Raw genomic sequence first — 16377 nt, forward strand, 5'->3', positions numbered from 1 at the left:
TACTTCTTTCTAGGAATTTCATGGCCTTGTGTCATAATTTTTTTTTAATTTAAGAAAGTATTTGCCTTAGAAATTAAATGCTGGTGAGTAAACTGGTTAAGCTAGAGATTTTGTTAACACAGTAGAGAGCAGCCACAAGTTTTCTTTGACCAATATACTTCTCATTTATATGTCTATGGAGACCCTAGATTGTCATTTACTCCCTTGTCTCAGAATGATGTGTTCATGGCAAACCACTGGAATTAAATGGTACCTCATCAAAGTTAAAGAAGTGTGTAAGTTGAAAAACTAACAGCACTTTGTGCATAGTAGATATTTAGTAAATTCTGAATACAATGATAAATGGATATATGAATAGCTGAGTGCGCTTTGAGTCATTAAACACTTGAATGTTCTCCAACAAGCTCCTACAGAACTTGGTTGCTTAATATGGAAAACAATTGGTGGGTTTCAGAAAGGGAATGGAAGTTCTTATACCTCACCACTTACAGGAAGCAATTTAGACTGGTTGACAGCAATGTTATTCCGAAAGACAGCACACAACAGGAGTGTAGGTGGTGAGAGTTCAGGCACATGACACACTAGCATTTCTTATCACAGGGCGATGTATGATGCTATAAGCTTATTAGAAGAATGGAGAAACTTCAAAGTCATATGCATTTAGAATACCGCTGTAATAATTAAGGCCTAAAATTTAATAGCACCTTAATTAAAATAGTTGGTTGAAATCACCATGATTTATCTTGGCACTTCTGAAGTTTCAGATGCAAGTAATCTTTATTAACTTTGCATTTTTATTATATACCAACTTCAAGAAAAGAGATTATTCTAACATTTAGCTTCATATTAATTAATTAAGACTTAGCTACAGGAGAAGGACCATCCAGAAGAAAACTTGGTTTATTTGTTTTTTCTCCTTTCAACAGGACCAGTGATAATCTATTTCCAAATGAATACATTTCTTAATGGAGAATTTCTAAGTAAGTTTGTTATGCTCCTAATCCCTCTTTAGGAGAGATCTAATAACATAATTGCAGGGTGCCTTGGGAGCAGCAAGTCTGTAATCTTTTTTTCTTTTTGCTCCAAGTTTTCTTTCTAGTAATTATTATGAGGTAGAACATCCACATGTGGCTATTTTAAATCCATCTCCTGATATTTATCAGTATTGTTCGATATTATGTATAAATTAGTCTATATGATTTTTTTTCAGCTTTAACGGAAATAATTGTATCAGGTCAGTTTCTTTTGTCAAAGTGGTCCTCTTTTTTGTGATTTAAAAAAATCTTTCATGTATTGCTACTTTCTCCTGAAAGTTCTGATCTTATATGCAGAATCCTTCAGCTCTGACATTTCAAGTTAATTCTACTTTTGGTTTATAGTAAAAATGAATATGTATGTACTTCAGAGTATACTCTTACCCTACATGAATTTCAAATCTCTGAATCTTTCATATTTTTATACATTATTTTTATACATACCTTTTCAATTCAAAGTTTATAGGATCACTCCCTCAACATTGACAGAAGATGTATAAAATAAAAAGTTATGAGATTCAGATTAGGCTTTTAAGGCACCCTCTATCTAACTTAAACATTTTGTTTTTCCCCTAGTGATTTTTTTTATCATACTTTTTTAGACATCTGTTTGATGAGGGAGCTGCTCACACTATAATACTCTAGGGACAAACCAGTTTTCAAGTATGATTTTATTTGAGTTGCAGAATTAAATGACTTCTTAAAAATTTATAACATTCAGTGAAGATTAATTTCTTAAAAAAAAAAAAAAAAAGATGACTTTCTCCCATCAGATCATGGACTGGCTTAATTACACAGGAAGAATTTCTCATTCAAGCGATAAACTGATGAAATTGCTTTCTAGAGCTTCGGTTTCTGGTTCTAATAACCTATGGAATGGATCTTTGCTATCATTAAGTCAGTCAAGATGGAGATCCGATTCTTTTTTTTCTTTCTTATATCTAAAAAAATAAGAAGAAAACTCTAACTTACTATTTTATTAATTGAGCGCTGAACTAGACACTCGGGGAGTCTCTAGGAATATGGAAGTCCCAGCCATCAGATATTGTGGTATAGTAGAGTAGGCAGAATAAATCATATGGTAGGTACCCTAAGTGTAGTATAGGCAAATGTTAAAAGAATTTGGAATGGGATGGAAAGAAGAGATATGGGGATATTTCCTGACGGGTGGTTAAAGGAAAGACTTCAAGAAGAAAGTGGCATTTAAGATGAATTTGAATGAAGGGTAGTTCATTAGGTAGAGGAACAGTAGAAACCAGCATTTTCATTTGGTGGAATATAGTGAGCAGGGGCAGAAAATTACAAGTTGTGATTAGACAATGCTTGAGCGAACCTCATAGGCTAGACCAGAGCACAAGGTAGATAAGACAAAAAATTACGGAACAGGTTATAGAGGTCCTGGAGTAATACCAGACTATTTTAGTCTAAATTAGGGGTCAGCCCATTTTCTCTTCATTTCCAGTTTTAATCTGTTCATATAATTTTTTTTATACATACATATATGCATACAGTGATTGTTTTGGCAACAATTTGAAGATAATAATCATAATTCCTTAAACTGCATTTTGGTTTTTGAAGGTCTCAAAGAGTCTCTCACCGTGATGGCACTCTGGGGTATTCGCATTCATGTATCTGTGGATTCAAGGTGTAACAGCCCCCACTGTTTTCTCCTCTCTGCTCTTCTGTATCTGAGACGGAAAAGCCACAGTCTGTGCTGTGGTTTTGTGTATGTGTTGTTTGATCTTTTACCCTGACTTCAGAAGCCCAGCATGCAACCTTGCTGCCCTGCTCTAAGTTAGTTTCTCATTCTGCTTTCATGGGAGAATCCTAGTTGAAGAGGGCAAGTACTCCAGGGTCATCATCATCTGCTGCCATGTAGTTTTTTGCTCTGTCATTTCAACCTAATGTTCTAATCTAGCCTAAGTAAACCACTCAGTATTTCTGATCATAACATACCTGATGCCTTATGAGTTGTTTTTGGTTTCAGTGATACAACCAATCTCTGATAAAATTAGGAAAAAATCATGTGCTGCCCAACTAGAGTCCAGATTGGAATCTTTGTTTCATTATGTACTAGCTGTGCGACCTTGAGCAAAATCATTGTCTGTCTCAGGACTTTGTTGTGAGATTCAAATGAATCACTATAAAGGATTATTTTGTTAACATTGGATTTTAGTAGGAATATGATTAATTATCCATCATAAAGATAAGTAAAATTTTTATTTTTTAATGTTTCAATGAAAGTTTAATAATTTTATTGATAAGTTTTGAAAAACAGCTGAAACAGTTTTATATCATTAGTAATTTTTACACTAACTTTTTTGACTTAGATAATTATCTGAATAATATTTCAAAAATATCTGAAACATTTAAACTGAATTATGAACGTTATGACGAAATATTAAATTGTTTGGAATAGAAGAATTCTTCTCTGTCGAAGCATTGTCAACTATATAAAAAGGCTGAGGAAATTTTATTTACTTGGAAATTTTCCTTTTCTTAAGCTTTATAGAAGCTATTCACTAGCCTTAAAGAGGAGATCATATTTTTCTCTTAATTGATTACAGAAGGGCTTATCCATTCCCCTGTATGACACCATGGATCATAAAGCTATAGGATGGTGCTCACTATACTGTGCGATATATAGTAGTGAAAAAAGCATTTTCACTTATGAGAAATCCATTTGACCTGAGTCGTTCCTCTGGCACTTGACAGCTGTGTGACCTTGGACAAATTTTTCAACCTTTCTTATTTAGCTTTCTCATCTGACCCAGCAGAAATTTCTCATCAGTTTCACAAATAGTTGTGATTCTCTTGAGCAACTGGTTAATTTTAACTTTAAAGCCATTGTAAATCAGCACACGGAGCAGATTGTCTTGATTCATGTTGACTGCTAGAGAGTTTAGATAAAATTTGACTCATCTCTAGCTCATGCATACAATTTTATAGCATGCGCTTTGTAGCTTAACCTCATTCCTGGCTCTGTTTCGCCTCCTTATACTTATTTCTCATTAGCTTGACTTTTCTAACATACATTTAATTTATTTTTGTATCACTTTCATCTATGGAATCTGCCTTCTGTTCTTCCTGGAACAACATTCAATAAAATAAATAATGCCTATTTCTCAGAGCTATTGTAATGTGCATAGTGAGTGATATAGTAGGTATCCTTAATTTTTTTTTTCTTACTGAATCAAAGAACATTGGTTATAGCTGCTTTGAACAGAGAAAAGTTTAAATAGAATTTGGTTTTAAGGAGAAGATAAAGTTTCAGAAGAACAGATTGGCCTATTGCCAGGTGTCCAGAGTTTTCTGTGGTTTATATAAAGATAAATGAGTGTATCTAGAAGATTCTTTTCAGCCTTAAACATGGTAAAATACTCATGTTACTCATCTGTATGAAGACATCCATCTTATATATAGCTCACAACTGCTTTGTGTTCATAAGGTCATAGAAATGTTTTAGTGGAGTTTTCCGATAAATGTAATGTGTTTTTGTGGAAGAGATTTTATAGGACAGTTTCTTTGGTTTAAATTATGTATTTAAATGAACTATGTACAGACAATGGAATTAGATGTTTAGAATTTTTATAATTGTGTTAATGATTTTCATCTGACAAGCCCTGAATTTGTAAAGAAAAACCATATTTAACTGGTGTACACTGCTTCATGAAGTCAGAATTCAAATATGGCCACAGCTAGTATTTTTTAGATTAATCACTCAAGCATCCACCTGCCGTATTAGTGGAAAGTACAGCATCTTCCTCTTGGAATTTCTATTTTCCCCTAAATTGTCCCAAGAACTTCAGTGGCTTACATAGTCCAAAAGGGTTCATCGGTGGCCTCCATATCCAAGATGTGGCATGCACATCTGTCTGCAAATGCGAGTCACACTAGAATCTGTTGAGTCCGCCGCTGCCCCTCCCTGCCACGTGGTGGTGGTGTTGAAAACTAGCCTTACCCGTCCAACAGAAGATGCAGGTTCACTGTTGACCCAGATGCCTGTGCAGGCCACCATGGTGCATCAGGGAAGGATGACCTCCCTGTCCCTCTGCTGTACTAAGCTCAGTTAGGGTGTTCCAGGATGCCCATGATTGTGTTCCCAAGATTACAGCTATTAGCACACTCTTTTTCAGTTGATGTCACAGATGCCTCTCAGCTGTTCAAAAATCAACACAAGCATTGCTTCAGGACTGGCCCTAATTTCTACCACCTCATAGCCTCAGAACATTTTCCCTTCCCACTACGGGCTCTTATGCCATTATTTAAAGGAAGGGAGGGAGGGGAAGGGAGGGAGGGAGGGAGGAAAGTCATTCTTTCTGAAAACTTCTAAGTTATTAGGCCATACTCTAAGCAAGGCTACATCTAAGTAGGGACTCCAGAGGATCTGATTCCCAGCTCAATGAGGAAGGCTACTATCATTGACTCAGAGGAGATTGACCCTTCTAAGGAATATTTCCCCAGTGATCTCCAGGGTCTTCATATCTACCCCTCTCAGAAGTAGTGATTCCAAAGCAATTGTCTGCTTCTCCCTCTTAGGTGAATTGTGGAGGGGGAGGGAGCGGGGAAGGGGCAGGGATTGAATTCAGTTTCTGGCAGGGCATTCTGCTACACATGTAACCAATCTCAAATGGAAGAGCATGGTTTAGATGATTTATATTGCAAGAGCCTTCATGTTTAAAATGAATGAAAGTAGACATGAGCAAGAGAACAAATGATAAATTTAATAAAATAAGTGGTTTTGGGGTTGTGATAGAAATAACGAAACCAGCCATTTTGACTAATTGAAAGATTGGGAGAAGTTTCAAATGATCAGTCATATTAGCAACTCGAGGGTTACTAGAATAGAGGTTTGCTCTTAATGTTCAGGATTTTTATTTATAAAAATCTGCCACAGACACCTCTCCCTGTAACCCGCCCCCCCACAAAAAAAAAAGGAAAGAAAAGATACAGCAGAATCCAGAACGGAACATCCAGTACCCAAAGTTGGGGGAAAAATTATTTCTTTACCAGTGTTACGGAAGGGGAGTAATCAGCTCTCAACTCTTATCAGTTTGCTTTCAGAGTTCATGGCTTAGTGTGACAGCGACTTAGCAAAGACTTGCTATGTGAGACCTCTGTAGTCAAGAGTCGTGCCCCATTCAAATAGCGATTCTATTCTACCCTGGATAATGAGGCTGCTGGCAAGGAACCCGTCTCTTAGTTATCAGTCCATACTTGGAGCTCTCGTTGCAAGTTATTAACAGAGTTCCTTTTACTATACCTATACTTGTCTATTGTAGATGTTATAGTAGCTAATTTTCTTTGAGGTTAAGAATGCCTAATGATTTTTTTCTCCCCTGAAAGCAAGCTTCTTGCTTCTTCCATACTTATTTTGTATTTTATATTTGTTATAAAAGAGTGTAGATGAAGCCCATTCAAAAGAGGGGAGAAAAGGTTGATTATATCACAGCAAGTTATGTTTGGGTTGTTCTGCTCCAAGAGAGATGTGTGTGCTCAGTGGTTATTTTTGTGTGTTACAGGCCTTTCGGGAAGACCTGGAATGCCTTATTCAAGAACAGATGAAGAAAGGCCACAACCCAACTGGATTACTAGCATTACAGCAGATTGCAGATTACATCATGGCCAGTTCTTTTTCCGGCTTTACTTCACCTCCCCTCAGTATGTCAGTTTTGGAAAGTTTAAAAAAACGATAATTTTATCTCTACTTTGAACACTGTGCATCTCTAGCAGCATATTCTGCTCTGGTTCAGTCCTTAAGCTTAAACACCTAATACTTAGAGTAACATAGTGTTAGAATCTCTCACTTTTTCATATCAACCAGGCATTCACTAGACTTTATGAGGCTTACAAAATAGTTACAAGATGTGGTCTCTGCCCTAGATAAATATATGTTTTAGTTGAGGACACATACTGTGAATGCACAGACGATTAAAACGGCAAGATAACTATAGAGGAAAAGTTACAAAGCAGTTCATAAGCAGTTGTCCAGTGACCCTTAACAAACCATCATGCTATGAACTCAGAGCTGAAATTGATTATTGGCTGAAGTGGAATGAGAAAACTTTAGGGAAGAAGAGAGGCCCAAACTACTCCGGTGGAGTGGTTAGAACTTGGTGTCAGAGGGGTTAGGACACTGTGTTATTAACAGCTCTCAGTGAGAGCACCACGTTGATGAGCTGAACACTGTTCAGGATATCAAGAATCATAAGGCATTAAGTTCGAGCACTTTACATCTCAGGGAGATGTGTGTGGAACTCACTGCACCAAGGCAGCTGCACAGAGTGCCAGAGGGACTGTCAGGGACGGCTTCACATCAGTGTCAGTGGGTGAGCCGAGCCTTCATTTCAGAGCCCAGGGATTTTCTTTTCCTCTTTTTCTTTCCTTTTTTTTAAAAAAAAAATTCTTCTCTTTCTTTGTTTTTCCTTCCTTTTTTTCTTTTTCATTAAAGATTTATAAGTAGGAGTTCAGTGATTTGGGGTACTTTCCACATAGAGGAGTGGCATAAAGGGAGCCATGAGGGCGGAAACATGCAAGGTGTGGGTATGCTTGTGGAACTCCAGTGGACAAGTATGTTGGCACAAGCCTACTGGTTAAAGACTTTATAAAGAGTCCCAGTGTGAGGTGTAAGTGCTTGAACTAAAGTAGTGATTGTGGTACAAAAAGGAAGGGATCAGTGAGAAAGGCATCACCAGGGGCGAGTAGAAGACTCAGCAGCAGGTTTGACGTGGTGGGACGGGTCCTGGGAAAAATAATGACTTCCAAATTCACCTGCTCTTCTAGCTCAGGGAGACATTCTGCCAGAAGAAACTGAAAAATCCTACGGTTGGGCTGGTTTGGTTTGTTCTTTCTGTAATATTGAGTACCTGTTCTATGTCAAGCACCCTCTTAGGGATAGAGGATACAGTGAGAAACAAGACAAACAAGATTCTTGTGCTTGTGGAGACAGGAAAGTGCCTAAGTAAATAAAGAAAAGGGTCAGATAATGGGAAGTGCTATGCAGAGAATTAACATATGGTGATTTGTAGGAGTAACTAGGTGACTTCTTTAGATTGGGTGATCAGAGAGAACCTCCCTGAGGTGACGTTTAAACTGAAATCTGAAGTGCAAGAAGGAGTAGTCCATACCAAGATGGAGACAAACCCTTCCAGGTAGAAGGAACAAAGTACAAGTGTCAGATGAGAATGTGAGAATGAGTTTGGCCACCTTTTGAGGGAACAAAAATAAAAATTGTGGTCTAGAGCTTATCTTTGAGGGGACAAGTAGATCAAAATGAGGTCAGAAACACAGGGAGAGGCTAAATTTTACAGGGCTTCACAGCCAGGGTTGGAAGTTTGGATTTTATTCCAACTTTGGAAAGCCATCTTGAGCAGGAGGGTAATGTAGAAAGACCACTAGATTCTGTATAAAGAATTAACTGGGAGGTTCCACAATGTTATTAGACAAAAATGGGAATGTCCAAAGTTGGGGATCTAGTTTGGCTTGGGGGAAAGGAGGAAGTTCAACTTTAGGCATGTCAGGTTGCCTCGAGAGTTGCCAAGACTGCAGCGGCTGGAAATGCAGTCCTGTGAGTGTCCTAGATACGGCAGGAAAGGGTGCTGGCCGGCAGGAAAGCTGTGTCCCAGTGTGCATAGGTCATGGAGTAGACGTCAACCACTTTGGCTGGGATATGTATGTTGTGCTGTGAAAAGTGGAAGTTAAAGTTGGAAAGACAGGGTGAGTAGTAAATAGGTTAATGGCTGACTTTGAAATTTTGTGAGAAATTATACTGTTTAGTGTGGCTTACACTTTCTTTGAATTAGTTCATAACATTTCAGAATAAGAATATCTCACATTAGAGTGTTGACTTGGAGCTTCCCTTTAAACGTTCTGATAGCCCTGGACTCAGATTCTTCCAGGGTAGCACCTGCCTGGTGAGTTGTAGCTGCCCCTTCAAGCAGGCATGTGTTCTCGTAGCCTACAGGCTGCACCAGGCCCAGTTTATGCACTTACGCGGATTTCCTGGCCCCTGTAGGCCTTCAAGTTTGGGGGTCCTGCAGGACTTTGAACAGGAGAATAGTGAGGTTAAAGGCTGTGCTTTGGGAAATTCAGTCTGGTGGCTTGATGCAGATGGGTTTGCAAAGAGAGGGGTCATGGCGAGGACAAGGAGAAGAGAGCCACGTCGAGGGTTCCGTGCGCGCCAGGCCTGAGCTCCAGTCTGGAGGTGAGGGGCCGTGTGAATGAGAGGGACGGGATGCGGTGGGAAGTGGCCTGTGGTGCTTGGAGGGTAAGAGGTACGGGTTCCTCAGTGTTTGAGCCTGCAGGAATTGTAATACCATCATATCAAAAGAGAAGGGAAGAGAGGAGAGAAGATACAAACCAGAGGAAATAAAATCACTCTAATCCCTTTTAAGTTCCGTGCTGTTCTGTTGCAGGCAGTTGGAAGCGGGAGGCTGATGGAAGGGGCGGGAGGGCCTGGGCAGAGGTGAAAATCAGTGTCACCCACACAGAAGCTTAAAAGTATGTAACGTTTTCATGGGGAGAAGGGAAACAGGAAAGGAACACGATGGAGGACAGAGCTTTGGGAGACGAGCCATAGTTGGGGCGGGTTGGGGAAGGGAAGAGAACTTGCTGACAGACCGAAGAAGCAGGCGAAGGCGCGAGAACAGAACGGACTCCAGACGGGAGCGTGCAGGCGTGGCGAAGATCCGGAAGGGAGTGGGGCCTGGGCAGAAGCTGAGCCTAGCAACCAAGTCATTAGAGACCAAAACTAGTTTTTGTTTGGTGAGGACAGGAGCCAGACAACTGTTTAAATGTATTCTTTTCCATCTTACATATTTTTTGGTTGAATAAAAGTGAAAGGAGATATTTTAAAAGTAGCTTTCCGTTTTGATCTTCTCATCATAAAATTAGCAATAACCTCAGTACTAACAACACTTTCACCAGTGGGGTCATGAGACCATTTTTCCCCGGTAGTGTGAGCCTAACTCCCCAACCAGTCACTCCCCAACATGTGCTTGATGAAACAGCAAAGATAGCTAGTGCATGTGTTTACTCTCAGTGAATTTCTCTGAAGGAAGATAAGCTAATGAAACATTGTGTGGGCTGAGAAGTTTCAGATCATTATGCACAAGGCCGGACACTCTGAGACTCAGGCTGCTTCCTGGCAACTGACTCCCAGGTAAGGGATTACTTGACCTGAATCTCTCTCCACAACCTTTCCTCTCCTAGGTCTCGGCATGGTCACACCTATCAATGACCTTCCTGGGGCAGATACATCCTCCTACGTGAAGGGAGAGAAACTTACTCGTTGTAAACTTGCCAGCCTGTACAGACTTGCCGACTTGTTTGGATGGGCACACCTGGCAAACACATACATCTCAGTGAGTTCCTGGGCTTTCGATTCCTTTTTTTTTTTTTTTTTAATCCTAACTTGAAGGCAACTATACTTTTCTCACCTGTACTCAGAAGTCCAGTTTTCAGACCTTATTCTCTAAACCCAGCATGCTGGATCACAGCCTGACCGCGATTTAAACCTTACCTCTGAGAGGCTGCAGTAACCCCAGCCTCTCCATTTACTGTCTGGGGAGATCTTTTAATTCCGAGCAGTTGTAGAGTCTATACAGGAAGGAATCCTTCTGGCCAAATTTTCTCTCTCCATGTTAATTATATCTGAGCATCAGTTACATTAAAGTATTTGGGGCAGGGAAAATAGAGGTGATCAGGGAAGTGTCCTCCCTGGTCTTTATTTTTTAAATATATTTTTCCCATTCATGATTATCTTGTTTTCATGTTGTCACAGTTGGTAGCAAGACAATATTTGGAAGCAAAAAAATGTGAAAATATTGCATGATGGAAATAGCACAGATGCGACGTGCAGTCTTCCTACAACTCCCTTTCTCCCAGCCATTTCTGTTGCCCTTTCCATCTCCACCTTAATTCCTTCCTAGGAAGAGACTCTATTCTCTTTCCTTTGCCCATTTTACTTTAATTCCACGTTGTAAATTGAGAGTTTAGTCATTACCACCTTCAGTGAATAATATTGGTACTTGTTTTGCATGAATGTAGCTGACCCTAAGCAACCTTAGAACCCCCAAAGTAACACTTTAGGTGAATTCAGTAGATGAGAAACTAATGCCAGACTTTTTTAGCAAGTACTTGAGGTTTGAGGAAAGAAAACCTTTCAGAGAAAGTTTCATGTTGCACATCTTTAATCTCTGCTTTATTTTTTTTTCTCCCCCAGACCGCTTACACTTACTGCTAGTCATGTTTATACTGCAAATGTGAACACCTCACAGTAACCCCCCTTCTGCTTCCTCCCAGGTACGAGTAAGTAAGGAGCGGGACCACGTCATACTAATCCCCAGAGGCCTGTCTTTTTCTGAAGCCACAGCCTCCAATTTGGTATAAGTTTCATTCTTCTGTTATTCTTTCTCTACTGCCTTGTTCTTTTCTGACAGTTTTTTAGCTTTTAATACAGGATGGAACAATAGAAGGTATGGGTGTAAAAAACATTTGCTAGGGAACAGAGAAAAGTCTGGGAAGTTACATTGACTTGAGAAAAGCATTAGGGTTCAAAAAGCAACAGCAGGGTAGTGGAGGGGTCTAAGAATGAATTGGTCCCATCGGCCAATCTGTCCATGTTTTGAAGGGAATCTTTTCAGTTTTTGTCCACTCTGTGCACAATGCGTATTTTGTTTTAAAAAATACACATACACCCAGTCAATTTGTATTTCATAGATAGATTTAAACAAAGTTCAGTTGGTGTGAGAACAGGGTCTGACCTCGCGTTTCCGAGTTTTCCATGATTGTTCTAGCTGCTGCCTTCAGCCTCTAGAGCAACAGGAACCACATTGGTTGTAGATGCTGCAGTGCTAACAGATGGAAATTTTCCAGCCAGTTCAGTGAATGCCAGACTTGTGCAGACCTTTGGTGAAGAGCTTAAGTTATTCAGTTTCTTAGGAATTCTGCCTCTTGCTAAATACTAAGTTTTGATGCACACTACCTGTTCTGTAAAGTTTCATGGGAAGAAAGCCACACCCATCCTTTTATCGCTATTCATGGCTGCTTTTGTACTATCGAGGCAGAGTCGTAACATAGGCTCACAAAGTCTAAAATATTTACTATCTGACCTTTGACAAAATAGTTTGCCGCCTCCATGGTTTAACTTGTGGAGCACAGGCAAACTTTGATACATGTGTACCAATTCAGCTACTTTCTGATTTTTCCAGGTGAAAGTCAATATAATAGGAGAAGTGGTTGATCAGGGAAGTACTAATTTGAAAATTGACCACGCAGGATTCAGTCCCCATGCTGCAATCTATTCAACACGTCCTGACGTTAAGTGTGTGATTCACATCCATACCCTTGCAACAGCCGCTGTAAGTCACTGAAGGGCCAAAACCAACAAGGGCTCTGGGAAGTGTATTATTTTCATAGCTTTCCTTGCATGGTACTCTATTATCTGCATTCTTTCAGACTCCACCATTTAAAATTATATTTGAAATATTGACCCTCTGCATACCCAGAAAGCAAAAGGCCCCTTTGGTCTAAATGCTACCATTCTAGGAAACAACTAGAGAGAGACCATTTACATTTTTGAACTATTAAGCTTAATAATTGGGTCATTGAGTTCTTTGCAGCAAAGCTTCTTGCATAGTATTTGGCAGAGCATTTAAATTGTGTTGTATCCCCTAAGTCCATTTTTTTTCTGGGAGAAACGAAAAACTGAAGTGGGAGGTAGGGTAGAACGGTGAACACACTGAATCAGGTTCCTATGAAAGTGTGTTCGTGACTGAATGTGTTATCTGGCCTTGGACCCAATCTTCTAGGTATCCTCCATGAAGTGCGGAATCCTTCCCATTTCCCAGGAGTCCCTGATCCTGGGAGATGTTGCCTATTATGACTACCAAGGGTCACTTGATGAACAGGAGGAGAGAATTCAACTGCAGAAAGTTCTGGGGCCAAGTTGTAAGGTGTGTAGTAGAGTTTCTATCTAAGGAGCTATTTTTGTTGCTGTTGCTGTTGAAAGCAGTGTGCACTATGCCAGTTATTTGAAGTGATTGCTCTGGAATTCTATTTTAGGTGCTGGTGCTCAGAAATCATGGTGTGGTGGTACTTGGAGAAACAGTTGAGGAGGCCTTTCATTATATTTTTAGTCTCCAGATAGCCTGTGAGATTCAGGTAGGAATAATTATTCAACCCCCTCCCCTTTATTTTTTTGCTTTGTTGATTTGCTTGCTGAGTTGGGTTTCATGTTTACTTATTTCCGAAGTCTTATTGGTTGGTGACTTTTGTTTTGTTTTTTAAGAGAAATTCTGTTTTACTTGAGTAAAAAGGGTCGACTCAGTTACCTCTTGAGTTAAAAATAGGAGAAAAGAAAATTAAAATTCACATATACGCATACACACAAATCTAAGTGCCACATAAAGATTATTTTCCTTATAATTCCACTTTTTAAGATAGTATAATTGCACATTTCTCTGTTTTCACCCTCTAGTGGTATGGTGCTAATTGAGACACAAAGGCAGCCACCAGTCATCAAATTTCAGATGTGTTGTGGCCACTTCTGTAAAGAATGTAAGAGCAGAGGCAGAAGTTTTAAGAACTCAAGCAATTTCCAACTGTTCCACAGCCTCAGCCTCAGCCTCATTATTGTAATAATAGGTTGAATATTTGTTAACCACTTTTTTCCTCAGAGGATGTATTTAATGGCTCTAATTTCTCTCTTGAAGAAAGTCAAGCAGGTTCTCTTGAAGCAAGTGGTAATAATCTTAATTTATTGAACGAACCATAAAAAATGGGGGAAACACTTTTTCTACCAAGTCTAACTTGTCTTTACCAATTCTTTTTTTTTTTTTTTTTTTTGCTTTAATGGTCCCTCTTCCTCTTCTCAAATGACGCTATGAAGTACTTAAATAAATTAAGATAATAAGCTGACTTCAGCTGCCTAAATATCCTTAAATTCAAAATACAGTGTCTATATTCCTTTAAAATTAGAACTTTCAGCAAAAGTATTAACTGGATAGCCATGGGAAAACTGCAAGAAAAGAACTTTAAAATTTGTCAAGAGAATTCAGTTTCTTGAAATGTGTTAAGAGGTATGTATTTATCAGGGAGAGTCAGAGTTCTGTCAGGGATCTTTTTGAGATAGATGGAAAAAGATACTTCAGCTGCCTAATTTCATAAGTGTATTGCCTTTTTTTTTATGTTAATAGCCTGAACAAGAATTAGATATTTGCTGGATCCAAATTGTGCCTTTTTAAAAGTGAAATATTCCTTGTAGTCTTCACAGTCTGTGCATGTGTGTGTTTTGCATTGGTTATAGGTGCGGGCATTAGCAGGGGCAGGCGGAGTAGACAATCTGCTTGTACTGGATCTTCAGAAGTTTAAGCCTGTCACTCACGCCGTCGCAGTGTCTGGAGGAGGAGGCGTGAATATGGGTTCCCATCAAAAATGGAAGGTTGGCGAACTTGAGTTTGAAGGGCTGATGAGGACTCTGGACAATTTGGTAGGTGAAAAAGTGAACATAAACTTGGATTTCATACCTTCAGATTCAGGAGCAGATGCTTCCATTTCGCTTTGGTTTTGGAATGTGCTCCTTACTCCTCCGGGAGCTGAGTTTGACCCTGGGATGGCATTTAAATGTAATATTACCACATTTTTAAAGTCAAACAGTGAAACCTGCTAATGTCATCTTAGATTTTTCCCTCTTCTACTAAGGATCAGAGGCAGATTGCCTTCAGACCCTGGAACATAGACTTAAATGAGCACTGTGATTTGGCCTCCAGAAAACCAGTTTATAGCTAGAAAAATGTTCTGGTCAGCAGTTTTGAAATTACCTTTGTCAGGAACAGTTGTGTGAGTGGAAATTGCATTGTCAGCTGGAATCTGTTTTGACCAGATCTTGAAATTTGCTTAATTTCAACTCTGGTGTGCTGTGGGGTTTGGAAGGATGTTTTCCCCTTTATTTGTTTTTCAACAAAGGAGTCTTTTTAAATCATTTGTTTAAAGAATTAGAATTCAGATGCTGTGTTTTGTACAGGTTTGGTTGCTTCAAATGTGTTTTTTCCCTCCTCAGGGGTATAGAACAGGCTATGCGTACAGGCATCCTCTCATTCGGGAGAAGCCTAGGCACAAGAGTGATGTGGAAATCCCAGCAACTGTGACTGCTTTTTCCTTTGAAGACGATACAGTGCCACTCTCTCCTCTCAAATACATGGCACAGAAACAGCAGCGTGAGAAAACCAGATGGCTGAACTCACCAAATACTTACATGAAAGTGAATGTGCCTGAGGAGTCTCGGAATGGGGAAACCAGTCCCAGGACCAAAATCACAGTATGCCCCCGTTTTACATGGTTCGCCTTTAGTAAATGGTTTACCTAGTTACTCATGAACGGAATGTTCTACATAAAAAATATTGGGAAAGTAGAATGTAATATTAACAATAATTTTATCCCTGTCATTTATCAGGCATTAACTTTGTCCAAGGCACTTTCCTTACATGAGTTATCTCATTTCATTCTCCTATGGAGAGGATGCTGCTTTCCTCCCGTGTTTTATAGATGAGGAAACTGCATCACAGAAGGTTAACTAATCATTTGTAAATGATTTGAAGATAGTCTGACTCGATCTCAGCTCTTACCCACTACATGGGACCACTCTGTGGTGTCTGTTGTAGCAGTGAATCAGAACTATATGAGTTACCAACATGCCAAAGTTTCAGGAGTTACTGCACATAGCTACCCTTATGCAACATCTCAGAGACAGAGAAGTGGGTTCTCTTATCTTTTTCAGCATTTTGCTTTAGATTTGGTTTAGTTTTAGAGTACTTATTACCAAATAGTCCCTAGATACTCAAAATTAGTTCATCCTATCATACACATCAGTAACATTTAATATGGAAATGCCTAGGCATCAAAGTGTTTTTCCTAGTCTATAAGATTTATCTCCTAGTTAAAGAACATAATTAAACTCATACATTTCTCAGAATTAACTTTATTGACAGAGACTGATGATCCTCCATCATTAATCTTGATGAATATTAGCCTTTTTAAGGGATATAATGTGGGGTAAACGAGAAGAACTATATAAGGCTCTTCAATCCCTGTGGTTCTATTATACCGTAAGTTACTACCAAATTATCCCCTTTGTAAAATGCTGGTCAGGGCCTTGGCATTTTCTATCAGCCAAAAATAAAAAATGAAGTCTAGAAAACGAAATCTTAAGAGGTTCCTTGAGTCCTTTTGGATGATTTCTCAGCCATCATCAGTTGAAAATTCAGTGCAAGTGACAACTCTGAATGTGAGTTAATGTGAGATGAAGTTCTATGTCTATGCTTGAAATATTTTCATCATCATATTT

The 16377-nt window shown here is 39.2% G+C and overlaps 1 protein-coding gene across 10 annotated transcripts in view; it reads left to right on the forward strand.

Moving 5' to 3' along the window:
* Window positions 1–16377, forward strand: part of ADD3 (adducin 3) — a 100557-nt gene that overhangs the window by 75254 nt on the left and 8926 nt on the right. For all 10 annotated transcript variants that reach the window (XM_081158004.1, XM_081158010.1, XM_081158011.1 and 7 more), the window contains 8 exons: window positions 6557–6695; window positions 10245–10396; window positions 11337–11417; window positions 12245–12394; window positions 12845–12988; window positions 13098–13196; window positions 14341–14523; window positions 15094–15351. In XM_081158004.1, the coding sequence (XP_081014130.1) occupies window positions 6557–6695; window positions 10245–10396; window positions 11337–11417; window positions 12245–12394; window positions 12845–12988; window positions 13098–13196; window positions 14341–14523; window positions 15094–15351 (1206 nt within the window). The remainder of the gene's footprint in view (window positions 1–6556; window positions 6696–10244; window positions 10397–11336; window positions 11418–12244; window positions 12395–12844; window positions 12989–13097; window positions 13197–14340; window positions 14524–15093; window positions 15352–16377) is intronic.

The sequence above is a fragment of the Miniopterus schreibersii genome (genome assembly GCF_964146895.1).
Source record: "Miniopterus schreibersii genome assembly, chromosome: 14".
NCBI classification, from domain to species: Eukaryota; Metazoa; Chordata; class Mammalia; order Chiroptera; family Miniopteridae; genus Miniopterus; species Miniopterus schreibersii.